The sequence below is a fragment of the Mobula hypostoma genome, chromosome 3, assembly GCF_963921235.1.
Source record: "Mobula hypostoma chromosome 3, sMobHyp1.1, whole genome shotgun sequence".
In the NCBI taxonomy this organism is placed as follows: Eukaryota; Metazoa; Chordata; class Chondrichthyes; order Myliobatiformes; family Myliobatidae; genus Mobula; species Mobula hypostoma.
Window position 1 is genome coordinate 42,977,013 of NC_086099.1, and position 23,158 is coordinate 43,000,170.

Consider the following 23,158-nt stretch of genomic DNA (forward strand, 5'->3'; position numbering starts at 1 on the left):
GAAACAAAGCCCACACTGTGGCTGAAAAGAACATCTCAACATTAAACGAATACCTCTAGTCTTCAGAGTCAGTGGACTCGACAGTCCAACTTCTCAGGGAAGGCCAAATGCAAACAGGCAGTGAAGCGTTGCAGTGCTCTGTCCAAGTCTCAACCAGTACTACGACGACAAGTATGGAGTTAAATACTATCATGATTATATAATAATTAGCTGACATGGGGACATTCACAAGCACAATTGCCATATCTACTGTGCTGCGGAATCTGTGGTTGTGACAATAGCCTTCCATAACCCTACTATCCATACCCCTACTATCCATACACCTATTCAAACTTCTCCTAAACATTGAAAATGAGCTCGCATGCACCTCTTGTTCTGGCAGTTCATTCCATACACCCACGACCATCTGAACGAAGAAGTTTCCCCTCATCTTCCCCTCAAACTTTTCACCTTATACCCTTAACTCGTGACTTCTGTTTGTAGTCCCACCCAATCTCAGTGGAAAAAGCCTACTTGCATTTACCTGACCTATACCCCTAATAATTTTGTGTACCTCTATCAAATCTCCTCTCAATCTTCTACATTCTAGAGAATACCGTCCTCACCTATTCAATCTTTCCTTTTAACTCAGGTCCTTCAGACCCGGCAATATCCTTGTAAATTTTCTCTGTATTCTTTCAACCTTACTTACATCTTTCCTGTAGGTAAGTGACAAAAACTGCACACGATACTCCAAATTAGGCCTCACCAATGTCTTATACAATTTCAACATGATATCCCATCTCCTGCATGAAGGCCAATATGCCAAGAGCTTATTTACAACCCTATCTACTTGTGACATCACTGTCAACGAGTTATGACCTGTAATCCCAGATCCCTTTATTCTATCACACTCCTCACTGACCTACCGTTCACTGTGTAAGACCTGCCCTGGTTGGTCCTAAAGAACTGCAAAACCTTGCCCTTGTCTGCATTAAATTCCATATCCCATTTTTCAGCCCATTTTTCCAGATCATTCTGCAAGCCATGATAGCCTTCCTCACTGTCCACCACACCCCCAATCTTGGTGTCATCTGCAATTTTGCTGATCCAGTTAAGCACATTATTATCCAGATTATTGATATAGATAACAAACAACAAAGGATAGAGGACTCCAATAGTCACAGGTCTACAGTCAGAGAGGCAACCATCTATTACCACTCTCTGGTTTCTCATACAAAGCCAATGTTTATTCCAATTTAATACTTCATCTTGCCTTCATCTACTTTCCTGGTAACTTTCTCAAAACACTCTGTAAGATTGGTCAGACATGACCTGTCATGCACAAAACCCTAATCAGTCACTGTCTGTCCAAATAGTTATATATCCAGTAATTGGAATACCTTCCAATAACTTTCCTACAACTGATGTCAGATTCGCCGGTTTATAATTTCCTGGGTTATGTTTAGAGCCTTTTATAAACCACAGAACAACATTGGCTATCCTCCAATCCTCTGGTACCTCCCCTGTCGAAGGATGATTTAAATATCTCTAATATGGCCCCGGCAATTTCTGCATTTGCCTTCCGTAGGGTCCGAGGGATCACCTTGTCAGACCCTGAGGATCTATCCAACCTGATTTGCCTCAGGGTAGTAAACACCTCCTTTTGGAGGCCTCCCAATTAACAAGTACACTTGTCCCAATCCACCCTTGCCAGTTCATTTCTGATACTATCAAAACTGGCCTTTTCTCCAATTTAGATTAGATTAGATTCAACTTTATTGTCATTGTGCTGAGTACAGATACAAAGCCAATGAAATGCATTTAGCATCTGACCAGAAATGCAAAGAATAGTGTTATTTACAAAATAACTGCGAATAAAAAAAGTGCTACAGCTCACAAATATAAAAGTACTGAGACAGTATAATATGTTTGCAATACTGCTTAGCGCTGTGATGTGAGGTTCAGCAGGGTCACAGCCTCAGGGAAGAAGCTCTTCCTGTGCCTGCTGGTGCAGGAGCGGAGGCTCCTGTAGCGCCTCCTGGATGGGAGGAGAGTAAAAAGTCCATGGTTAGGGTGAGATGCATTCCTGATAATGCTTTTCGCCCTGCCTAGGCAGCGTTTATGGTAGATGTTCTCAATGGTGGGCAATTGGGTGCCGATAATCTGCTGGGCAGTTTTCACCACACACTGGAGAGCTTTGCGGTCCAATAGGGGACAATTGCCATACCACACTGAGATGCAGTTGGTGAGTATGCTCTCAATGGTACAGCGGTAAAAGTCTGTCAGTATCCTGGGACAGAGGTGAGCTTTCTTGATGCTCCGCAGGAAATAAAGGTGCTGTTCAGAGACCAGGTGAGATCATCAGAAATGTAGCCACCAAGGAATTTGAAGCTTGAAACATGCTCCACTACTGTTCCGTTGATGTAGATGGGGACGTGAGTGTGACTCCTGACATGTCTGAAGTCCACAATGATCTCCTTGGTCTTCTGGGTGTTAAGGGCCAGATTGTTGTCGACACACCACGCAGCCAGGTGCTGGACCTTGTCCCTGTAGGCTCTATTAGGATCCTGTTAGGATCTCAAACTGTGGACCAGACCTATCTTTTTTCACATTTTGTTTGAAACTAATGGCATTATGATCACTAGATACAAAATATTCCCTTACACAAACTTTTGACATCTGCCCTGTCTTTTTCCCTAATCACAGATCCAATATCTCACGCTCTTTCATTGGGACTCTTACATACTAATGAAGGGAACTTTCCTGAACACATTTGACAAACTCTATCCCATCTAGTACTTTTACAGTATGGGAGTCCCAGTCAATATGTGGATATTGACAATATCCCAGTCAACAACATTATAGTCTCTGATCCCTTTACATATTTTCCTCTAGTTATATATAATTGCCTTTCTTTCAGTTTAACCATTATTGGAGAATGATAACTTGCAAGGATGTCCCCTGCTGGTTATTTTATCTTCCAGCATGGTCAAAGGCAAACACAAAGTACTTAGGATACAAGAGATTGCAAATGCTGGAATCTGGAGCACTTAAGCCCTTCACATAGCGAATTCTGTACAGTAGTTCTTAGTTATAATTTTTCACCTTGGGATAACATGAAGTTGTGAGAGGTGTTATTGTTAATCTGTTACTTTTTAAAATCAAAAATAGTGTTATGGATTTGTAATAGAGAAGTTTATTTGAGTAATTAGTATTGAAATTAGTATATTCATAACTAGTTGCTTTTAATTCCCCAGCACCTGAAATACATATTTTGAGAAAATAAAAAACAGACACTCTTGGCTTCAATAATTGTCAGAATCCATTAGGGAGCCATCTAGTGTTAATAATGTGCATGTACCATGACCCGAATTAAACATTCAATTAAATGGGGTGATTAGCTGGCAAAGAATGAACTTATTCTTTCAGGCAAATACCCAGGTGAAGTACTCATGCCTTGCCTGGAGCGTCCGCGGAGTTTAGGACCCAACGGAAATGCGTGGTTTGTTTTCAGCCTGTTCTTGAGGTGAGAATGTTGAGATAGCGGCTGTTTTGACTGGGTATTTATAGGAGAAGACTGTGGTTTCAAGTTGTGCTGCCCGGGTTAAAGAATCGCAGGTAAGAGGTCGTAGACTTGAATCATTGTGTAAATGAATAATTGATGGCGAAAAAAAAATCTTATTTGTTTTCTGTGTTGCTGTAGCTGACATTTCTTTTTTGGATCATTTGTTCCTCAATCAGCGTGTCAATTTATGAACCTTAATGCTACCGCTCGGAGTACATTGCTGATTTTTCAACTCAAAAGTTGACACGGTGGCGTAGAATCTTTAACTGGACTTCGTTTAAACTTATGATACCGTGAGCGTTTTCAATTCATGGTGTTTTGTATCTGAAACTTTCTTCGCTTAGGGGTATGCACGAAGTTTCAAACTAATTTCATGTTTATATTCACGGAACTTCGACATTAATGTCGATTTAAGTGTTCGTGAGAAGGGGAAAGAATACTAACTGGAATATATTATTGAGTTAAAATGTCGATGCATCTTTCATCCGTTTTCGTGCTTTACAATCTCTTTCCCCACCTCCTCCCAATTCTTTGAAAAATAAAACGAAAGGAGGAAAATTTTGAAATCTGCTACATGACTGTGAGGGAGTTCAGGTGCAAGTTGGGTTGCATTGACACCTCGAGTTGTTACATTGGTTGCCGGTGACCCCGGATCATGTGTCTCATCGGTGATTCCACAGCAATTGACGTCACAATAGGGTCGCGCCATTCGCCGGGACGTGGGGGTGGGGTGGGTGTTGGGGGGGGGGTCTGAGGAGCGCGAGCTCGCGTCACATGTACCCGATTGATGGCCACGTGAGTCTAGAAAAGGCGCCAAAGAGGTCTTGGGGTGGTGGTAGGAGGCAGACGTTTTAGTAAGTAAACTCTCGTGTAAATGTGTTTTTTTTTGTCGTCTCGGTTACGAACGACAAACTCGAAGAACACTCACTGGTTCGTGGGCAAGAGTCTAGGTTGCTATGTTAGGAGTGGTTCCGTGTTCAATGAAAAGCCTCGAAGCATCGGTTGGTGAATGGCCTTGAGGGTTCACCCAACACAAAGTATTTTAAGTGCTAGAAATGGGCATGGATGCAAAATATTTCGGAAGTTGTCCGGAAGGAAAAACATTTTTGTCCTTTTTAAATGAAAAATAATATAAAATATTTTTGTTGGAACGGGGTATGATAAGAAGTCACGTGCTTTATGACGGATATGGGCAATTTTTTAACAACATCATTTAAAGCCTTTCCTATATTCATTTGGAGATTGTGGTGTGATTGCTTATTGGGGCTGCATTGTAAACTCGGAACCAAATAGTTGTGTTTTTTAAAATCTCTGCTGATATTTCCACAGTTGCGTCATTTAGTTTGGAACTGGCATGGCGTCTCATACACGGTTAAGGAATCGCATTAGGATATACAAATTGGAAAGTGACATTTCCAATTGTCTTGTGAATTACTCTGTTGCTTCTTTAGAATTCCTACACACGGCATATTTTGCAGGAATATTAAGTATGTGCTGTCAAACTTTTCCGAGATTTGTTGAAGCTACACTCTTGAGGCAAATGGTTAGCCTTTAGTTGAGCAAAAAGCTTAGTGGAGTTGCTTACTGCAAGCTCCCTGTGCCCTTTTTTTGCTGCTCCATTGTTTGACACCCGGATGGGATAGGTGCTACTTAATTTATCAACCCAAGTTGGTTATGTCTTGTATTAGGCTGGAGTCACTTTTCAGTGAAGGGCTGTGATTAGTGTCAAATACTGCAATAATCAGGAAATAACTCTGCTTCTAACATGGGACATTTGTTAGTTTGACAGATGAAGAGCTCTGGTGGAGTAATTTGACTTCTGTTCCTGCTTTCTATTGACATCAGTTTTATTAGTTTCTTGATGCCACTGAATTATTGCTTTGATAGATAGTATTGGGAATCAGTTACCACAATTATATAGGACTCCGAGAATGTTGTGTACAATTCTGGTTTCCCTTCTAGAAATTTAAATTACTGAAAGATTCTCTAGATTACTTTCTGTGAAGAAAGAGGAGTGATTTGATAAATTATGAGATACTAGGCTGACAGTTTTGAAATGTCAAATTTGGAATGCAAAATAATTAGTAATATTCTGATTCACTGGGTTTGACAGGTAGATAGATCCAGAAATAATCATTTTCCTTGTCTGGGATGCTAAAACTAGGCTCTCAATCTCAAAATGTGGAGTATGGCATTTGGGTCTAAGATAAGAAATTTCAAAACAGTGGAAGAACTTGGTGTCGCATGCAGCAATTTGATGTTATAATTCAAATTAAAGATAAAGCAGATGGGATGTAAATGTCAAAGTTGCTGGTGAATGCAGCAGGCCAGGCAGCATCTCTAGGAAGAGGTACAGTCGACGTTTCAGTTCGAGACCCTTCGTCAGGACTTTGTTAGTCCTGACAAAGGTGAGCAACCTTTGAGCAACACAAAGGTGTTAATAGCTTCTCTCTTTGGCTTTTTTTTGAGTAAATGGCATTTCACAGCACTATGTTGTGAAACATCAAAAATAGTTGCAGTGGCAGCTGAAATTGTTCTGATGGAGTATTCGATTTGAAATGTTAAACTTGTGGGTGTTGCTTGACCTGCGAAGTTGTTATTTTGATCTTTAGTGTAGCTTCTTCGGGAGGCTACAATACTAGGTTTCTTTCTCCTGAAGTCAATCATTTCTTTGGTCTTGCTTCACTGTCAACAAGACCTTCTGATATAATATTATTACCATACTATCAAACTCTGCTTCAAATTTATTCAATGACTTGGCCTCCACAGCTGCTGTGGCAATAAATTTCACAGATTAGCCACCCTCTGGCTAAAGAAATTCCCCCCCCCCACCCAATCTCTGTGCTAAAGGGATTTGATTTTTTTGCTGTGTACCTTCTGCAGATTGACACTCATTCCTCTTAACAGGCTAACCAGAACTATTGAGGCTATGCCCTCTGGTCCTAGACTTTCCCATTATTGTAAACACCCTCCTCTTTCACTCTGTGTAGGTTTCAGTAATGTCCTCCTTGCATCTTAATTTAGCGATGGAGGCCCAGTGCCATGAAATGCTTCTCATGTGTTAACCTTTTCATCCATTGAGCCATGGAAAAGTACACACAGAACCAGGCCCTTTGGCTCATCTAGTCCACATTGGACCATTTAAGCTGCCTACTCCCATCAACCTGCTGGAGTTACTCGGTGAGTGGGGCAGCATGGGGGGGGGGAGGGGGTCCAAGGAATTATTTTGGATCAAATTTTCACGTCAAGACCCTGACTTTGGGCTCTCCAGCAATTTGTGTTGCTTCGGATATCAGCATCTGCAATGTTGTTGGAATAGTTTTGATAAACGTGGCAAGCCATGTAGAGCACTACAAGAACGGCACTGGCACAAGTGCTGTTCCTAGCTCAGTTAGTGGATTGGACCAAGTCCAAACCAAACTTCACCACAAAGTGGTCTAGGTGTCAAGTTCATTTCTGGTTGCAGAGCCATGTGGTCTATAATTGGCCACAGGCAGGTTGTTGGTCTGAAATCACTGAAGTTTGAACAAAGAAGAGTCTTGCACTTTATCCTAAAGTTGCTTATTAGGGTAAAGGGACATGCATTCAAAATGTAGGAGTGATGTTAAAATTGAATTTTCTGAACTGCATGGAGGACGGTGACCACTGGCGTTCTGCAGGGATGTGTTCTGAGACCCCTTTTTGTTTTTTTTCATATAAATGACCTGGGTGAAGAAGTAGAAGGATGGGTTAGTAAGTTTGCTGATGACACAAAAGTTGGGGGTGTTGTGGATAGTCTGGATGGCTGTCAGTGGTTACAGTGGGACATTGGTAAGATGCAGAACTAGGCAGAGAAGCAGCAGATGGAGATGTGAAGTGGTTCATTTTAGTAGGTCCAATTTGAAGACAGAATATAATATAAATGGTAAGACTCTTGGCACTGTGGAGGATGAGAGAGATTTTGGGGTTCATGTCCATAGGATACTCAAAGCTGCTGCGGTGTTGTAAGGAAGGCATATAGTGTGTTGTTATTCATCAACCATGGGATTCAGTTCAAGAGCCAGGAGGTAATGTTACAGCTATACAAGACCTTAGTCAGACCCCACTTGGAGTACTGTGTTCAGTTCTGGTCACCTCACCAGGAAAGATGATACTTTATATAGAGAGTGCAGTGGAGAAGATGTTGCCTGGATTGGAGCACATGCCTTATGAGAATAGGTTGAGTGAACTTGGCCTTTTCTCTTTGGAGGATGAGAGGCATTGATCATGTGGATAGCCAGAGGCTTTTTCCCAGGGCTAAGATGGCGAACATGGGAGGGGGACATAGTTATAAGGTGCTTGGAAATAGGTACAAGGGAGATGTCAGGAAGGTATTTCACACAGTGCTGGGTGTGTGGAATGTACTGCCAGTGAAGGTGGTAGAGGCGGGTACAATAGGGTCTTAAGAGACTCTTGGGTAAGTACATGGAGCTTAGAAAAATAAAGGGCTATGCAGTAGGGAAATTCTAAGCAGCTTCTAGAGTAGGTTATATGGTTGGCGCACACATTCATGTGCCTATCTAAATGGCTCTTAAAAGCCTCTTAACGTGTTTGCCTCTACCGGCATACCAGGCAGCGCATTCCAGGATCCGCCACTCAAGTTTTTTCCAAAAAAAACCCCTTGTATCCCCTTTGAACCTACCCTCTCAACTACAGTGCCTGTCCCCTGCTGCTAGATGCTTCTACCCTGGGAAAAAGATATTCCCTGTCTATTTATGCGTCTCAAATCTTATAAACCTCTATCAGATCTTCCCTCAGTTCTAGAGAAAACAACCAAAGTTTATCCAACCTCTCATGATATAACTTGCCCTCTAAACCTTCAGCATCCTGGTAAACCTCTTCTGTACCTTTTCCAAACCCTCAACATCTTTCCTGTTTGCCGGGGGGGCGGGGGGGGGGGTGCTCGTGCAACCAGAACTGTATGCAATACTGGTGTGGCCTAACCAGAGTTCTGTAAAGTTGCAGCATTGATAAGTTGATTTTGAACTCAATGCCTTGACTGATAAAAGCAAACGTTCTATAAGCCGCCTTAACCACCCTGATCATCTATGTAGCCACTTCCAAGGAACTATGAACTTGCATCCCAAGAACTCTGCTCAGCAACACTCAAGGATCTTGCCCTTAAGTGTACTGTCGTATTGCACTTGCCCTACCAAGGTGCAACTCCTCACATTTATCTGGGTTAAATTCCAGCTGCCGTTACTCTGCCCATATCCTCAAATGATCTATATTGCACTGTATTCTTTGCCAGTCTTTTACACTATCCACAGCTCAATCAATTTTGGTGTCATTTGCAGATTTACTAACCTTTTCATCCAGGTCATTTATACACATCACAAACAGCAGCGATCTCAACACAGATCCCTGCGGAACACCATTAATTACAGAACTCCAGCTCTAATAAGTCCCTTCAAACACTACCCTTTGTCTTTGTCGTAGCGTGGATGAAATCACTGGAGAGACAGTCACAGGTAGGTACAAAGCAGCTTCTTTATTCGATACAACAAGGTACAGCAGGCATCATACGGACGGAGACGCTTTCGGTAGAAAGGTCTGCTAGCCCAATGTGGGCTCGATATTTATATGCTAAACACAAAAGCAATCGCTACTTAAAAAGTTATAGCTAATGCATAGATAATGCTTCCTTTTGAAGCCACATACAAAACATCACACCTCCTAACTTCACTTTTTCTTTCTGACACCAACATGCCTGGATTGGTATCCACAGCCTTTAGGAATGCAAGTTAAATCCACAATATATTTATTTGGCATTTTATGTGCTAACATAGAAGACAATTCATATCTATGAAGTATAGATAATGCTGTCTTTGAAACTACCTGTAAACTTCATCCCAGAGGCGTCAACAGCATCTGGTATTCACAGCTTTTAGGAAATGCATTGTTACAGATGATCTCAATCCACAGTACTTTTTCAAACAGGAGACTGATGGCCAAGCCATTTAAGTGTAAATGAATCATCTACCCAAAAACTCACTCTAATAGTCGTCTATGCACTAGCCAGTCCTCAAACGAAACAGCCAGTTTGTCGCAGACGCAATGTATCTTAATCTTGTGGATTAGCCTCCCATGAGGGACTTTGTCAGATCCCTTACTAAATTCCATGTAGATAATATTGACTGCCCTCATCACCTTGTCAAAAACTCAGTCTGGTTGGTAAGACACAACCTGCCCTGGCTCTCCCTAATTAGGCCACGGGTTTCCAAATGCTCCTATGTATCGCTAATAATGTTCTTCAGCACATTTCCCTGTGCCTGATGTGAGATTGACCGGTCTAGAGTTTCCAGGATTTTCCCTTGTTCCCCTCTTGCACAATGTCAGCCACTTGCCTGTCCTCCGGCCCTTGCCTGTGGAAGGTACTGGTCAAGGGCCCAGCAATCTTGTCTCTTGCCTCCTTCAATAACCTGGTGTAAATCCCATCAGGCCCTGGGGACTTGACCACCCTAATACTCATTAGGAGACCCAACACTTCCTTCTCCTTGATCTCTAAATGCCTTAACATATTTATACACTCAGCACTTGTCTGCTGGTATTCAATATGCTTTTCCTTGGTAAATACTGAAGCAAAGTACTCATTAAGTAAATGTAACAACAGGAATTCATGGAGGACCACAAGGATTGAGGGGAGGGGGGTACATTTGCATGGATCCAGAGAATGAGAGTCAGGTACTTAATGAGTCACACACACACCAAAGTTGCTGGTAAACGCAACAGGCCAGGCAGCATCTATTGGAAGATTTTCAGTTGACGTTTCAGGCCGAGACCCTTCGTCAGGACTAACTGAAGGACGAGTTGGTAAGAGATTTGAAAGTGAGAGGGGGAGGAGAAGATCCAAAATGATAGGAGAAGACAGGAGGGGGAGGGATGGAGCCAAGTGATTGGCAGAGGGGTTATGAGAAGATCATGGGACAGGAGATCTGGGGAGAAAGATGGGGGGGGGGAACAGAGGATGGGTAAGGGGTATAGTCAGAGGGACAGAGGGAGAAAAAGGAGAGTGAGAGAAAGAATGTGTGTATAAAAATAAATAACGGATGGGGTACTGGGGGGGGTAAGGCACTAGCGGAAGTTAGAGAAGTCAATGTTCATGCCATCAGGTTGGAGGCTACCCAGATGGAATATAAGATGTTGTTCCTCCAACAGTTAGTCCTGACGAAGGGTCTTGGCCTGAAACGTCGACTGAAACTCTTCCAATAGATGCTGCCTGGCCTGCTGCGTTTACCACCAACTTTGAGGTGTGTTACTCATTAAGTACCTGACCCTCATTCTCTGGATCCATGCAAATGTACCCCCCTCCCCTCAATCCTTGTGGTCCTCCCCTCTCTTGTTATCTTCTCTCTTGATGTATGTATAGAATGCCTTGGGATTCGCCTTAATCCTACTTGCCAAGGACTTTTCATGGCTTTCCTAGTTCCCTTGAGTTCTTTTCTGGCTTCTTTATAATCTTCATGCGATCCTAACTTCTGATGCTTTACATATTTTTCCTTTTTCTTGACTAAATTTATCACCTCTCTGGACATCCAAGGTTCTCTTGGCTTTCCATCCCTGTCCATCCTTCTAACAGGAACCGTACTCTGTGATCTTTCAAACACCTTCCACGTGTCTGATATGGACTTGCCAGAGAAAAGGTGTTCCCAATTAACTTAGTTCCTGTCTAATGCCCCTGTGATTTGCCCTTCTCCAATTTCAAACTCCCACAAGGACCATACCTATCCTTAAAGTTAGGGAATTGTGGTCACTGTTCCCTAACTGCTCACCCACTGAAAGGTCAGTCACCTGGCTATTGCCCTTAAGTGTACTGTCTCCTTGCATTTTCCCTACCAAGGTCAAGTGAAGTGCTGTAAATTTTAATTGGATGACCAAGCAGGCACATGTACTTTGCTTAGCAGGTTGGATCTGCTAGAATGAAGGATTTCATATTGTGGGAATGTTTAGTGATGATTTCAAAGTACATTGGATTGCATTCAATTGGGACTGGCACATTTTGACCCAATTAAGCATATATGCCAGTTAACTGAAGTTTCATGTAAATAGTTAACGTATAGTAAAAAAGACAAACTACTGTTAAACTAACCTACATATTTAAATGACATAACAAATTCGAACACTTATCAACAATACACTGCTACAAAATCTTATTGGTTAGTTCCTAATTGTTATTGACAGAGGAATTTATCCAGTGTACATCTTTTGATTGACTGATAATGAACAAAATCAGCGCAGATAAATAGATTGCTTTCATATGCTATTAACAATTGTGAATTGTTTTTCATTGTCACATTAAAGATGATTTTTGGTTTCTGAATTCTTCATAGTTCTGAACTGTTGAAATTGTTTCATTTGCATGTCTAAGCCTGAATGCTTGAAACAGCAGTGAGCAAAAACAGTTCTGACAACAGACCCCGGCTCGTTACGTCGACTGTACCTCTTCCTATAGATGCTGCCTGGCCTGCTACGTTCAGCAGGTGTGTGTGTGTGTGTGTGTGTTTACGTTCAGTGTGTGTGTGTGTGTCTCTCTCTTTCTCTTGAATTTCCAGCATCTGCAGATTTCCTCGTGTTTGCGTCTCCAGTTCGGAATTGTCTCGCTGCTTATCTCACCAACTGCCAGTGACAAAAATCACTGCTCTTTGAATGCAAGTGCAGTGGTCCCCAACCACCGGGCCGCAGACTGGTACCGGGCCGCAAAACATGCGCTACTGGGCCGTGAGGAAACGATATGATTTCGCAATAGGAGTGAGCTGCACCTTTCCTCAGTCCTTGTCATGCCCACTGTTGAGCCATTACGCATGCGAGGTCATTAGCCGCGCATTATCCATGTCAGCACGGGAAGAAGATCAACCCCCGAGCTTGCAAATGACGGCTGTGTGTTTAATATCCAAATGTTACTTAAAATGTTATGATGCTATTGACTTATATAACCATATAACAATTACAGCACGGAAACAGGCCATCTCTGCCCTTCTATTCCGTGCCTAACGCTACTCTCACCTAGTCCCACTGACCTGCACTCAGCCCCATAACCCTCCTTTCCTTTCCTGTCCATATACCTATCCAATTTTTCTTTAAATGATAATATCGAACCCGCCTCTACCACTACTACTGGAAGTTCGTTTAACACTTACTTCAAGCTCCCTGATAATTGACTTACCACTATATTCATGCGAGGAAAATATGTGCTGTGTGTTTAATATTAAATGAGTTAGATAAACCCTTCTAGAAACGAAATTGAAAAATTGTGTATTAGCCACTTATCACCTATATTCTGGTCGTGATTAACACCCCCCCGCCCCCCACAATCGCCAGAAATGATGTGTAGAAAAAAATCGGCATGTACATGCATGTGCAAATTATGCATGTGCACTGGTACCTGCGCAAGGCTCCATGGTCATTGTAGTGTCTCGGGGTAAACAACGTATTTGACTGCTACTCTTGTCCGTTGGCAACCCTACCCTACCCCCCCCCCCGGGTCGGCCGGTCCGCAAGAATATTCTCAGTATGAAACTGGTCTGCCGTGCAAAAAAGGTTGGGGACCCCTGCGCAAGTGCATGCATCTGATGCTGATTAGAAACGTTGGCAACACTGCCCTTCCCCAATTAAGTGGCATAGTGTTCAAAATAAACAAGGGCATCCAGGCTTTTTTTTTGATTAGTGTTTTTTTTCCTGTAAGATTTATCCCAACTAAGTCCTGCTGAAGGGTCTCAACCTGAAACGTTGACTGTACTTTTTTCCATAGATGCTAGCTGGCCTGCTGAGTTCCTCCAGCATTTTGTGTATGTTCCTAAATAAGTGGCTGTTCTGATTTAACTGGAGACCTATTTAACCAGAATCCACTGTATTGGACATATTCTGCGGGTCTTTAGTTCAGACATCTCTGGTAGATTAGAAGAGAAGCCCAAAAACAGTGCTGTCAAGGTAATGTTGGTGAACAGTGAATCTAATGATGTTTCTCAGCCAAGCAAGAGTCTAAAAAATTTTGTACAGCACTAGTGCATGACTAGCATAAAGATTTAATGATTCACTCAAACTTTACACTTTTAGCTTCAGGCCCAAAAAGTGATCTACACTTGATGTCTATAAATCCTTGCCGGCACGTGAACTTTGAGAGTTGACCATTTGCACTCGGGACAAGATACTTTATTAACGTTACCACGACCCAACAGTTAGGTTGGCTCCGGTCATTTCCTATCAAGCACTTGGCTTATTACAATACTTGCATGGCTACAATCCTTTGCTATACAACTCAATCCCTCAAAGTTGTCTATTTTCTAGAAGGTTCATGTTTAGCTTGTGTGGTTGACATGTCTTGCAAGGGTTTACTTACACTTGGAAGCGTATGGATTTACTAGAGATGATGAGTTTATGTAGGGCAGGTCATGTCTTCCTACCTTTTGAGTTTTTGAATATGATTGATGCTAGGGCAGTGGATCTTCCCTACATTGGCAAAGGTCTCTGGGTCCATGGCGATTTGGTAGACTAGAAGTAAAACTGGGTTGGCTGGTGAAAATTGAGGCTAGCGACAGGGGTATTAAGTTTGCAGATAGCACAGATGTTAGTTGTGCAGAGTGAGTGAGAAAGGTTGCCAGAGGATACAGGCCAGTTGCAAATGTGGTTGGAGATGGCAGTTGAATCCAAATATAAACGACAAAATGTATAGCAAATGATAGGATTCTTGGGAGCATTGATTAGAGGGGTCTTGGCATTCCAAGTCCTTGGTTTCTTACAGTGGAAATAAGTAGATAGGCTGGGGAGGAAAAGGCAGACATGGATTTGTTGGTTGATTATCATTGACTTGGATGCCATGAAATTTGTTTTGTCTGTAGTACAGTGGGGAGGGGGAGTTATAAATTAGAATAAATGCAGAAACAAAGATTCATCGTACATTTGTACGAGTATTAAATACAGTTCTGAGGTTCGTCCCCGGGCAGGCAGCCACGAAACAGGGAAACACTATGGAACCTGTTGAAGAAAACATCAAACACTGAATGCGTGGGGAGGAAAAAAAATAGCACAGATGGCAAAAGTGCCAAGAGCACAGATGATCAAATCAGTAGTATTTAGTCTAGCTCAGTCCAGCGCCATGCGGCTTGTCAATATGGGCCACAGGCCATTCTTCACCAAAGCATTGCAGTCTGCATCGATCATCCTGATCAAATTGCAGTAAAGAACAAGGAGGTAGTGTTTGTGCACTGTTAGGAAACCTGGAGGGGTGGAAGCTGAATTGTATGTGGGTCTTCAGGCTGCTGTACCATCACCTTAAGTGTTAGTTACGGGAAGAGGGGGGCATGTCCCAGGTGGTCAGGGTCCTTGAGCTCCATCTCTTGAAGATGTCCGGGGGGGGGGGGGGTTGTGCCCATGATTCCGTAACTCCTGCAGCTGCTTGCATTCTGTGCTTTGGAGGCTCTGTTCTGAACTGAGATGCTTTCCAATATGCATTTATTGGAGTTTGTAAGGATCTTAGACATACCAAATCTCCTTAAACGTGAGTCTGATTCTTCAGTATAAAAGTATAAGATGAAATAGCTTCAATTTTATCCTTGTAACTGGAGTAGTTAACTGTAATTGCACGATAGATTGTACGATTGTATAAACATTATTAATGTGTATATTTGCTTATTTTAAAGGTAGGAGTGTAGCCATTGCTTAACTAGATTTTTCCACATGGCAGAAGTTTGGGATCCTGAATTTGAAATGGAGCCTATTGCCTATATCCCATCTTTTGATGATATGGTAGGCATCTTGTTGCTTTGAAACATCTTTACTGATTTCTTAGTTTGAAATTTCTCAGATGTTTGACAGATCTTTGTTTTTAAATTTAGGCAAGGCTAATGAATGATGACATCAATGGAAATCACTCTTCAGATTTGAAAGGTAAAAACCTATATGTAACAAAATTTGAGAATTTTCTGAATCGGAATCTGGTTTTGTTATCAAAGTTGCTGGTAAACGCAGCAGGCCAGTCAGCATCTCTAGGAAGAGGTACTGTCGATGTTTCAGGCCGAGACCCTTCGTCAGGACTAACTGAAGGAAGAGTTTGTAAGAGATTTGAGAGGGGGAGGGATGGAGCCAAGAGCTGGACAGGTGATTGGCAAAGGGGATATGAGAGGATCATGGGACAGGAGGCCCAGGGAGAAAGACAAGGAGGGGGGAACCCAGAGGATGGGCAAGGGGTATAGTAAAAGGGACAGTGGGAGAAAAAGGAGAGTGAGAGAAAGAATGTGTGTATAAAAATAAATAACGGATGGGGTACGAGGGGGAGGTGGGGCAGCGGAAGTTAGAGAAGTCAATGTTCATGCCATCAGGTTGGAGGCTACCCAGAGGGAATATAAGGTGTTGTTCCTCCAACCTGAGTGTGGCTTCATCTTTACAGTAGAGGAGACCATGGATAGACATGTCAGAATGGGAATGGGATGTGGAATTAAAATGTGTGGCTACTGGGAGATCCTGCTTTCTCTGGCGGACAGAGCCTAGGTGTTCAGCAAAGCGGTCTCCCAGTCTGTGTTGGGTCTCGCCAATATATAGAAGGCCACATCGGGAGCACCGGATGCAGTATATCACCCCAGCCGACTCACAGGTGAAGTGTCACCTCACCTGGAAGGACTGTCTAGGGCCCTGAAAGGTAAGGGAGGAAGTGTAAGGGCATGTGTAGCACTTGTTCCGCTTACAAGGGTAAGTGCCAGGAGGGAGATCAGTGGGGAGGGATGGGGGGCGGGGTACGAATAGACAAGGGAGTCGTGGAGGGAGCGATCCCTGCAGGAAGCAGAGAGGGGGGAGGGAAAGATGTGTTTAGTGGTGGGATTCCGTTGGAGGTGGCAGAAGTTACGGAGAATAATATGTTGGACCCAGAGGCTGGTGGGGTGTGAGGTGAGGACCAGGGGAACCCTATTCCTAGTGGGGTGGCGGGAGGATGGAGTGAGAGCAGATGTGCGTGAAATGGGGGAGATGTGTTTGAGAGCAGAGTTGATGGTGGAGGAAGGGAAGCCCCTTTCTTTAAAAAAGGAGGACATCTCCCTCGTCCTGGAATGAAAAGCCTCATCCTGAGAGCAGATGCGGCGGAGACGGAGGAATTGCGAGAAGGGGATGGCGTTTTTGCAAGAGACGGTGAGAAGAGGAATAGTCCAGATAGCTGTGAGAGTCAGTAGGCTTATAATAGACATCAGTGGATAAGTTGTCTCCAGAGATAGAGACACAAAGATCTAGAAAGGGGAGGGAGGTGTTGGAAATGGACCAGGTAAACTTGAGGGTAGGGTGAAAGTTGGAGGCAAAGTTAATGAAGTCAACGAGCTCAGCATGCGTGCAGGAAGCAGTGCCAATGCAGTCGTCGATGTAGCGAGGAAAAGTGGGGGACAGATGCCAGAATGGGTACGGAACATAGATTGTTCCACAAAGCCAACAAAAGGCAACATTGACTTCTCTAACTTCTGCTAATGCCCCAACTCCCCCTTGTACCCCATCTGTTATTTATATACACACATTCTTTCTCTTACTCTCCTTTTTCTCCCACTGTCCCTCTGACTATACCCCTTGCCCATCCTCTGGGTCCCCCCCCCTGCATCTTTCTCCCTGGGCCTCCTGTCCCATGATCCTCTCATATCCCCTTCGCTAATCACCTGTCCAGCTCTTAGCTCCATCCCTCCCCCTCCTGTCTTCTCCTATCATTTTGGATCTCCCCCTCCCCCTCCCCCTCCCACTTTCAAATCTCTTACTAACTCTTCCTTCAGTTAGTCCTGATGAAGGGTCTCTGCCTGAAACATGGACTTTACCTCTTCCTAGAGATGCTGCCTGGCCTGCTGTGTTTACCAGCAACTTTGATGTGTGTTGTTTGAATTTCCAGCATCTGCAGAATTCCTGTTGTCTGGTTTTGTTATCACTGTTTTACGTGATGTGAGATTTGTGGCAACATGACAGTACAAACATAAATTTGCTTTCAATTATAAAATGGTGCAAAAAAGGAATAATGAAGGAGTGTTCATGTGTTTGTGAACCATTCAGAAGTGTGATGGTGGAGCGTAAGATACTGTTTCTGAATAGTTGAGGCTTCAGGTTTGTCTTCCTCCCTGGTGGTAGTATTAGAAAAGGGTATGATCTTGTCGGTGAGGGCCCGTAGTGATGGATGCCACCTCCTTGAGGCACTGCTTCTTGAGTGTGTCATTGATGGTGGGGAGCATGATGCCCATGATGGCACCGACTGAATCGACAATCCTGTGAGTGTGCACTGGGGGTTCCATTCCAGCCTGTGATGTAACCAGCTAGAATTCTCTCCACCATACGTCAATCGAAATTTGGAACGTTTGGTGCAATGTCAAGTCTCCTCAAACTTGGAACAAAGTAGAACTGCTGGCATGCCTTTGTAATTGCATCAATGTGTTGGGCCCATGACATCAGAACAGACTGGACAGACCTCGGTCTTATAGAAGTAGCTTGTAAAGATGTATACTAAAATCATTTGGTAACTTGCCTTTTGCTCTCAGTGTTAAAGGAAAAGATGAGGCAAACTTGAATGGAGAGTTTTGTTTGGTTCGCTTAAAATCTGTTTGACATGCTTTACCTCCAGCTCCTTGTGTTTTGTAGCTTTTTTTCCTCCCAGTTTCCACTTTCAGGCATGCTAGGAGCCACACTCACGTCCCCATCTACGTCAACGAAGCTGTAGTAGAGCATGTATCAAGCTTCAAATTCCTTGGTGTCCACATTTCCGAGGATCTCACCTGGTCCCTGAACTCCATCCTGATTTAAAAAAAGGCGCAACAGCGCCTTTATTTCCTGTGGAGCATCAAGAAAGCTCACCTCTGTCCCAGGATACCGACGGACTTTTACCACTGTACCATTGAGAACATGCTCACCAACTGCATCTCAGTGTGGAATGGCAATTGTCCTGTATCGGATTGCAAAGCACTCCAGTGTGTGGTGGAAACTGCCCAGCGGATTATCGGCACCCAATTGCCCACCATTGAGAACATCTACCATAAACGCTGCCTGGGCAGGGCGAAAAGCATTATCAAAGATGCATCTCACCCTAACCATGGACTTTTTACTCTCCTCCCATCCGGTAGGTGCTATAGGAGCCTCCGCTCCTGCACCAGCAAACACAGGAAGAGCTTCTTCCCTGAGGCTGTGACCCTGCTGAACCTCACACCGTAGCGCTAAGCAGTATTGCATCTGTATTGTACTGTCTCAGTACTTTTGTATTTGTGTGCTGTAGCACTTTTTATTTGCAGTTATTTTGTAAATAACACTTTTCTTTGCATTTCTGGTTAGGTGCTCACTGCATTTCATTGGCTTTGTATCTGTACTCGGCACAATGACAATAAAGTTGAATCTAATCTAACCTAATGCTGTCTTATTTATGCTACTTGGGGATTTGGGCTTTTTGTTGCCCAGTTGTAATTCAGTTGGGTAATACATAGATAACCATGCAAAGAAATATATGTCTGGGCCAAATTGACGACCTGTCGACTGCCATTCAAGAAGAGATTGCCACCTTGAATGGCAGAGCTGTAGGGTGGCCATTTGGCTCATGATGTTGTACTGATTTTTGATGCCAAATTACACTAAATGCCTTCTATGTATCATACTTATGCCAGCATTCCCTTCATGTTAATCTGTTTTGTCTGTAAGCTTCTTAACTTCTCCAATCTGCCTGATTCCACTACTACCCCTGCTCTGGACACCACCTGATCTGAGATTTAATGGGAAAAAAAAACTTGCTCATATTGTCTTTAAACTTCACCCCCAAGCTTAAAATTATTTGCCCTGGTATGATGTTTTTTCCCTAGTGAAAAGATTGAGTGTCATAAAGTGATACCTTCCCTGAGCTTCCACTCTAGGGAGAACAACCCAAGCTTGTCCAATGTTTCCTTTAGTTCATACCCTCCAATGAGAGCCACATCCTTTTATGTTTCATAGTCTTTTTCCACTATATCCACACCTCTTCAAGATGGGGTGATCAGAACTGTTTTATATAGCTACAACATGACTGACTTGCTCTTGTACTCAACACCCCTACCAATGAAGGTGAGTTTTCTATACAGCACATTTACCACTTGATCCACTAGCATAACCACTATAAGTGAACTGTGAATCTGGATGCCAAAATTCCTCTGCACCTCAATGCTATTAAGGGGTCTAGTGTTAACTATACTTTCTGTATGCTATCTCCTTTCATTTGACTTCCTTAAGTACAACATCTCACACTTGCCCAGATAAACTTCATCTGCCATTTCTCTGCCCATATATGTACCTGCTGTATTCTTTAGTCCTTTATGTTTTCCACAGGTAAACAGTTAATCCCTTTTATTCCAAAGATTTTTCTGTCTGGGCTTCAAATAATTCTACTTCCTTTGTATGCTCAGAGCACTTTCCAAAAACCTGCAACACAGACAAATTGCTCATCATAAATCCCCATTGTCTTTGTAATTGAAGACTCTTCCACAAAGAGCAGTCCATTTAGCAACTGCACATTTAATCCCCTCAGAAATGCGCATTGCTATAAAGTGGCCACTTATTCTTTAACTACATTGAGTCTTGGCCAATTTGAAGCACCTTTTCCTCATGAGTAACTCTTAATCCCATGATTTGTCCTGGTGGGCAAGTTGGGTCATGGAGCCTGTTTCAATGCTGTTTAATTTGTCATATACACATTCTTCTACAAATTAACTTGTGTTGCATTGAGTCTTTTTCTGTCCCATTTTCTGTCAGCTAAAATTGTTTCCAATTAGTTGCAAAACATACTAAATTCAGAATAACAGTAAAATCCTTTCTTTTAATTCCTGCATGTGTGCTTAAAACTACAAGATCTGCTTGCAATTAAAACAAAATAACAAATAGAGTACATGATCAGTCTGTCCTATGAAGAAGAATCTGAGGTTTTGTCAAAAAGGCTATTTACAAAATAGTCTGTATGCAATGTGCTGTTAGAAAAGGGAAGCAGAGCACAAGAACTTTAATGTTAAGAATGATCTGTCCTCAACTGTATTAATTGCCCTTGAACAAATAAGGGTGTCTTGCTGGTAAATGCATATTGTTGACTTAAATGGGAAATTGATTGTGTTGCAGAAGCCAGACTGGATATAAAGGACAGACGCTCTAAAATGGCAGTGTGATGAGATGGTTTGTAAGAATTTGCATTGGGACTGGAAAATTTGTTCGACTTTAACTGACTTGGGAAAGTAGTTAAGTTTTGTGATGCTAAAGGTAGCTGGTGTTAGAATGTAAATACAGAACAGTACATAGAAACATAGAAACATAGAAAATAGGTGCAGGAGTAGGCCATTCGGCCCTTCGAGCATGCACCGCCATTTATTATGATCATGGCTTATCATCCAACTCAGAACCCCGCCTCAGCCTTCCCTCCATACCCCCTGACCCCTGTAGCCACAAGGGCCATATCTAACTCCCTCTTAAACATAGCCAATGAACTGGCCTCAACAGTTTGCTGTGGCAGAGAATTCCGCAGATTCACCACTCTCTGTGTGAAGAAGTTTTTCCTAATCTCGGTCCTAAAAGGCTTCCCCTCTATCCTCAAACTGTGACCCCTCGTTCTGGACTTCCCCAACATCGGGAACAATCTTCCTGCATCTAGCCTGTCCAATCCCTTTAGGATCTTATACGTTTCAATCAGATCCCCCCTCAATCTTCTAAATTCCAACGAGTACAAGCCCAGTTCATCCAGTCTTTCTTCATATGAAAGTCCTGCCATCCCAGGAATCAATCTGGTGAACCTTCTTTGTACTCCCTCTATGGCAAAGATGTCTTTCCTCAGATTAGGGGACCAAAACTGCACACAATACTCCAGGTGTGGTCTCACCAAGGCCTTGTACAACTGCAGTAGTACCTCCCTGCTCCTGTACTCGAATCCTCTCGCTATAAATGCCAGCATACCATTCGCCTTTTTCACCGCCTGCTGTACCTGCATGCCCACTTTCAATGACTGGTGTATAATGACACCCAGGTCTCGTTGCACACAGTACCACACAGTGTATTGGCATTTTTACCCTTTATTTGTGCTGACCTATATAAATATATTCTGATCAGTGTACAAACCCCATTTCCAGAAAAGTTGGGATGTTTTTCAAAATGCAATAAAAACAAAAATCTGTGGTATGTTAATTCCCGCGAACCTTTATTTAACTGACAAAAGTACAAAGAAAAGATTTTCAATAGTTTTACTGATGAACTTAATTGTATTTTGTAAACATACACAAATTTAGAATTTGATGGCTGCAACACACTCAACGAAAGTTGGGACAGTTAAAATAAGATTGAAAAGTGCACAGAATATCCAAGTAACACTGGTTTGGAAGACTCCACATTAAGCAGGCTAATTGGTAGCAGGTGAGGTATCATGACTGGGTATAAAAGTAGCGTCCATCAAAGGCTCAGTCTTTGCAAGCAAGGATGGGTCGTGGCTCACCCCTTTGTGCCAAAATTTGTGAGAGAATTGTTAGTCAGTTCAAAAGGAACATTTCTCAACGCAAGATTGCAGAGAAATTAGGTCTTTCAACATCTACAGTACATAATATTGTGAAAAGATTCAGAATTCAGAGACATCTCAGTGCGTAAAGGGCAAGGTCGGAAACCACTGTTGAATGCGCATGATCTTTGAGCCCTCAGGCGGCACTGCCTAAGAAACCATCATGCTACTGTGACAATTATAGCCACCTGGGCTCGGGAGTACTTCAGAAAACCACTGTCACTCAACGCAGTCCGTCGCTGCATCCAGAAATGCAGCTTGAAACTGTATTACACAAGGAGGAAGCCATACATCAACTCTATGCAGAAACGCCGGCGAGTTCTCTGGGCTCGAACTCATCTCAGAGGGACTGAAAGACTGTAGAACCGTGTGCTGTGGTCAGATGAGTCCACATTTCAGCTAGTTTTCGGAAAAAAAACAGGCGTCGAGTTCTCCATGCCAAAGATGAAAACGACCATCCAGCTTGTTACCAGCGAAAGGTGCAAAAGCCAGCATCTGTGATGGTATGGGGGTGCATCAATGCCCACGGCATGGGTGAGTTGCATGTATGTGAAGGTACCATTGACTCTGAGGTGTATATTAGGATTTTAGAGAGACATATGTTGCCATCAAGGTGACGTCTTTTCCTGGGATGTCCATGCTTATTTAAGCAGGACAATGCCAGACCACATTCTGCACGGGCTACAACAGCATAGCTTTGTAGACACAGAGTGCGTGTGCTAGACTGGCCTGCTGCCAGTCCAGATCTATCTCCTATTGAAAATGTATGGTACATCATGAAGAGGAGAATCAGACAATGGAGACCACGGACTGTTAAGCAGCAGAAGTCTTATATCAAGTAAGAATGGACAAAATTTCCAATTGCAAATCTACTACAGTTAGTATCCTCAGTTCCAAAATGATTAAAAAGTGTTATTAAAAGGAAAAGTGATGTAACACAATGGTAAACAACTTTTGTTGAGTGTGTTGTAGCCGTCAAATTCTAAATTTGTGTATGTTTACAAAATACAATTAAGTTGGTCAGTAAAACTATTGAAAATCTTTTCTTTGTACTTTTGTCGGTTAAATGAAGGTTCACGTGAATTAACATATCACAGATACTTGTTTTTATT

General features: G+C 42.8%; 1 protein-coding gene across 2 annotated transcripts in view; it reads left to right on the forward strand.

Annotated features, from left to right (window-relative positions):
• Nucleotides 1–3,516: 3,516 nt before the first annotated feature.
• ddx4 (DEAD (Asp-Glu-Ala-Asp) box polypeptide 4) overlaps nucleotides 3,517–23,158 on the forward strand; it is an 85,230-nt gene continuing 65,588 nt past the window's right edge. The window contains exons 1-3 of one of the 2 annotated variants that reach the window (XM_063042939.1): nucleotides 3,517–3,600; nucleotides 15,202–15,307; nucleotides 15,397–15,448. In XM_063042939.1, the coding sequence (XP_062899009.1) occupies nucleotides 15,239–15,307; nucleotides 15,397–15,448 (121 nt within the window). In that variant the 5' untranslated portion in view covers nucleotides 3,517–3,600; nucleotides 15,202–15,238. Of the gene's footprint in view, nucleotides 3,601–4,331; nucleotides 4,402–15,201; nucleotides 15,308–15,396; nucleotides 15,449–23,158 lie in introns of those variants that run through there. The other variant, XM_063042940.1, reaches the window with a different exon arrangement.